This window comes from Sphaeroforma arctica, assembly GCF_001186125.1.
Source record: "Sphaeroforma arctica JP610 unplaced genomic scaffold supercont1.6088, whole genome shotgun sequence".
NCBI classification, from domain to species: Eukaryota; class Ichthyosporea; order Ichthyophonida; genus Sphaeroforma; species Sphaeroforma arctica.
In genome coordinates, this window is record NW_014034470.1 from 1 (window position 1) to 1,758 (window position 1,758).

General features: G+C 30.9%; 1 protein-coding gene across 1 annotated transcript; it reads right to left on the reverse strand.

The window, feature by feature from the left end:
• Window positions 1–13: 13 nt before the first annotated feature.
• Window positions 14–1,223, reverse strand: SARC_15416 (hypothetical protein; the record flags this gene model as incomplete). The annotated part of the gene is made up of 2 exons (XM_014290461.1): window positions 14–174; window positions 1,173–1,223. Coding segments are annotated over 2 exons (212 nt in total), but the record flags the coding sequence as incomplete, so codon positions are not given.
• Window positions 1,224–1,758: the final 535 nt, after the last annotated feature.

A 1,758-nucleotide genomic window follows, 5' to 3' on the forward strand; every position in this document is an offset into this window, starting at 1 on the left:
ATATATAACGTACCATCGATTGTGTCCTTTGCCATGTAGACCTAGCTTGCCCATCTCATTAAGGTTGGCTGGCGCGTCGCTGTCAAGCACACAGAAGAACATGGCACTCTCAATCATGTCCAGGCTCTGCTTGTTCACTCCGTACTTGAAGAAGGTGGACCGAACTTTAGCCCACTGTATGATTCAGATGTAAACGTGATAAAGAGTTCTAGTCAGGGTCAAGATAAGGTAAATGGCCGGATCCATGTACATTTGGCACAAGATATAAGGGAGTCTATCATATATTGTATTTGATAACAAAGCAATATCGTATATAGTATGTTTCATCATATATATATATATACATATATATATATATATATATATATTGTTTTACACTTCATATATTATATGTTATAAACTTTATATATTATATGACCTATCTTAAATGTTATTTTATATACTTTTAACGTTATATGTCACATGTATTATACAAAATATATAAGATATCTAAAAGCTATTCGTTATATATTGATGTACATCTTTTATATTATTTGATATATTTTATATGTTATGCGTTATAGATCTAATATGTTGTATGTTATATATCTTATATTAGATCTCATATATCTATTTTATGCTGTATATAATATATCTTGTGTATTGTGTAACAAATCTTGTGCTGTATGCTTTATATCATGTTGTATGCTATATATCTTATTTATATGCTATATATATATATATATATATATATTGTTATATTTTATATATCTTATATGTATTATGTTATATATGTTATATGTTATATGTTATATATCTCATGGTATATGATATACATCTTCTACCATATATGTTAAACATTCATGACATTATTTGTCACATATACTACATGTTATATGTTATATATCTTAAAAGCTATTTGTTATATATCGTGAATCTAATATGTTTTATATTTCGAATGTTATATCTGGTATGTTATGTGATATGTGCATCATATGTTATGTTATATCCAGACTCTACTTGTGCACCCCATACTCGAAGACATGGTCACAGATACAAGTCAGTCGAATACAAGCTTGCGTTCAGGTTTGGGCTAGAAACTGTACACAGCCCAAACTTGTGTATCCATATACATACTCTAATGTATTTTTAAATTATCCACCCACAGCTTATAGGTGTATACACAATCCCACCTTCTTACGTTCCCATCTAGTCAACGCTGGTACTAGTATTGCGTTACCCATTACTCTAACCTATCTATATTCTTATCGACGCACTACTCCTGTTGTATACACAACAGGAGTAGTGTACCTTTCTAATACCCATACAGTCCACATCTATCTATTCCATACACATATATATATATATATATATATATATATATACTATAGTCTATATGTAGTCTTATCGACGAACTACTACATGCTGTGTACAGAACACTACCTTGATATCATCACATGCAATCAGTTCTGTGTTCCATTTATTTGTATAGTTTCTCTGATCTATTTATATACACTGCCGATAATTCTATTCACAGAGTCCAGACAATCCTATTTATCTTCTTCTATGCAGTGAATACCGGAAGTCAGTACTCACTTTAACTCTCCATCTATTTCTATGCTTACTCTGATCTATTTTGCACGTACAAAAGAACTTCACATATATACCAAGTACTACCACGGTACACTCCCATCCAGCCAATAATTGAATACTACACATGTCTCCATATATATATATATATATGTGTGTGTGTGTGTGTGTGTGTGTGTGTGTGTGTGT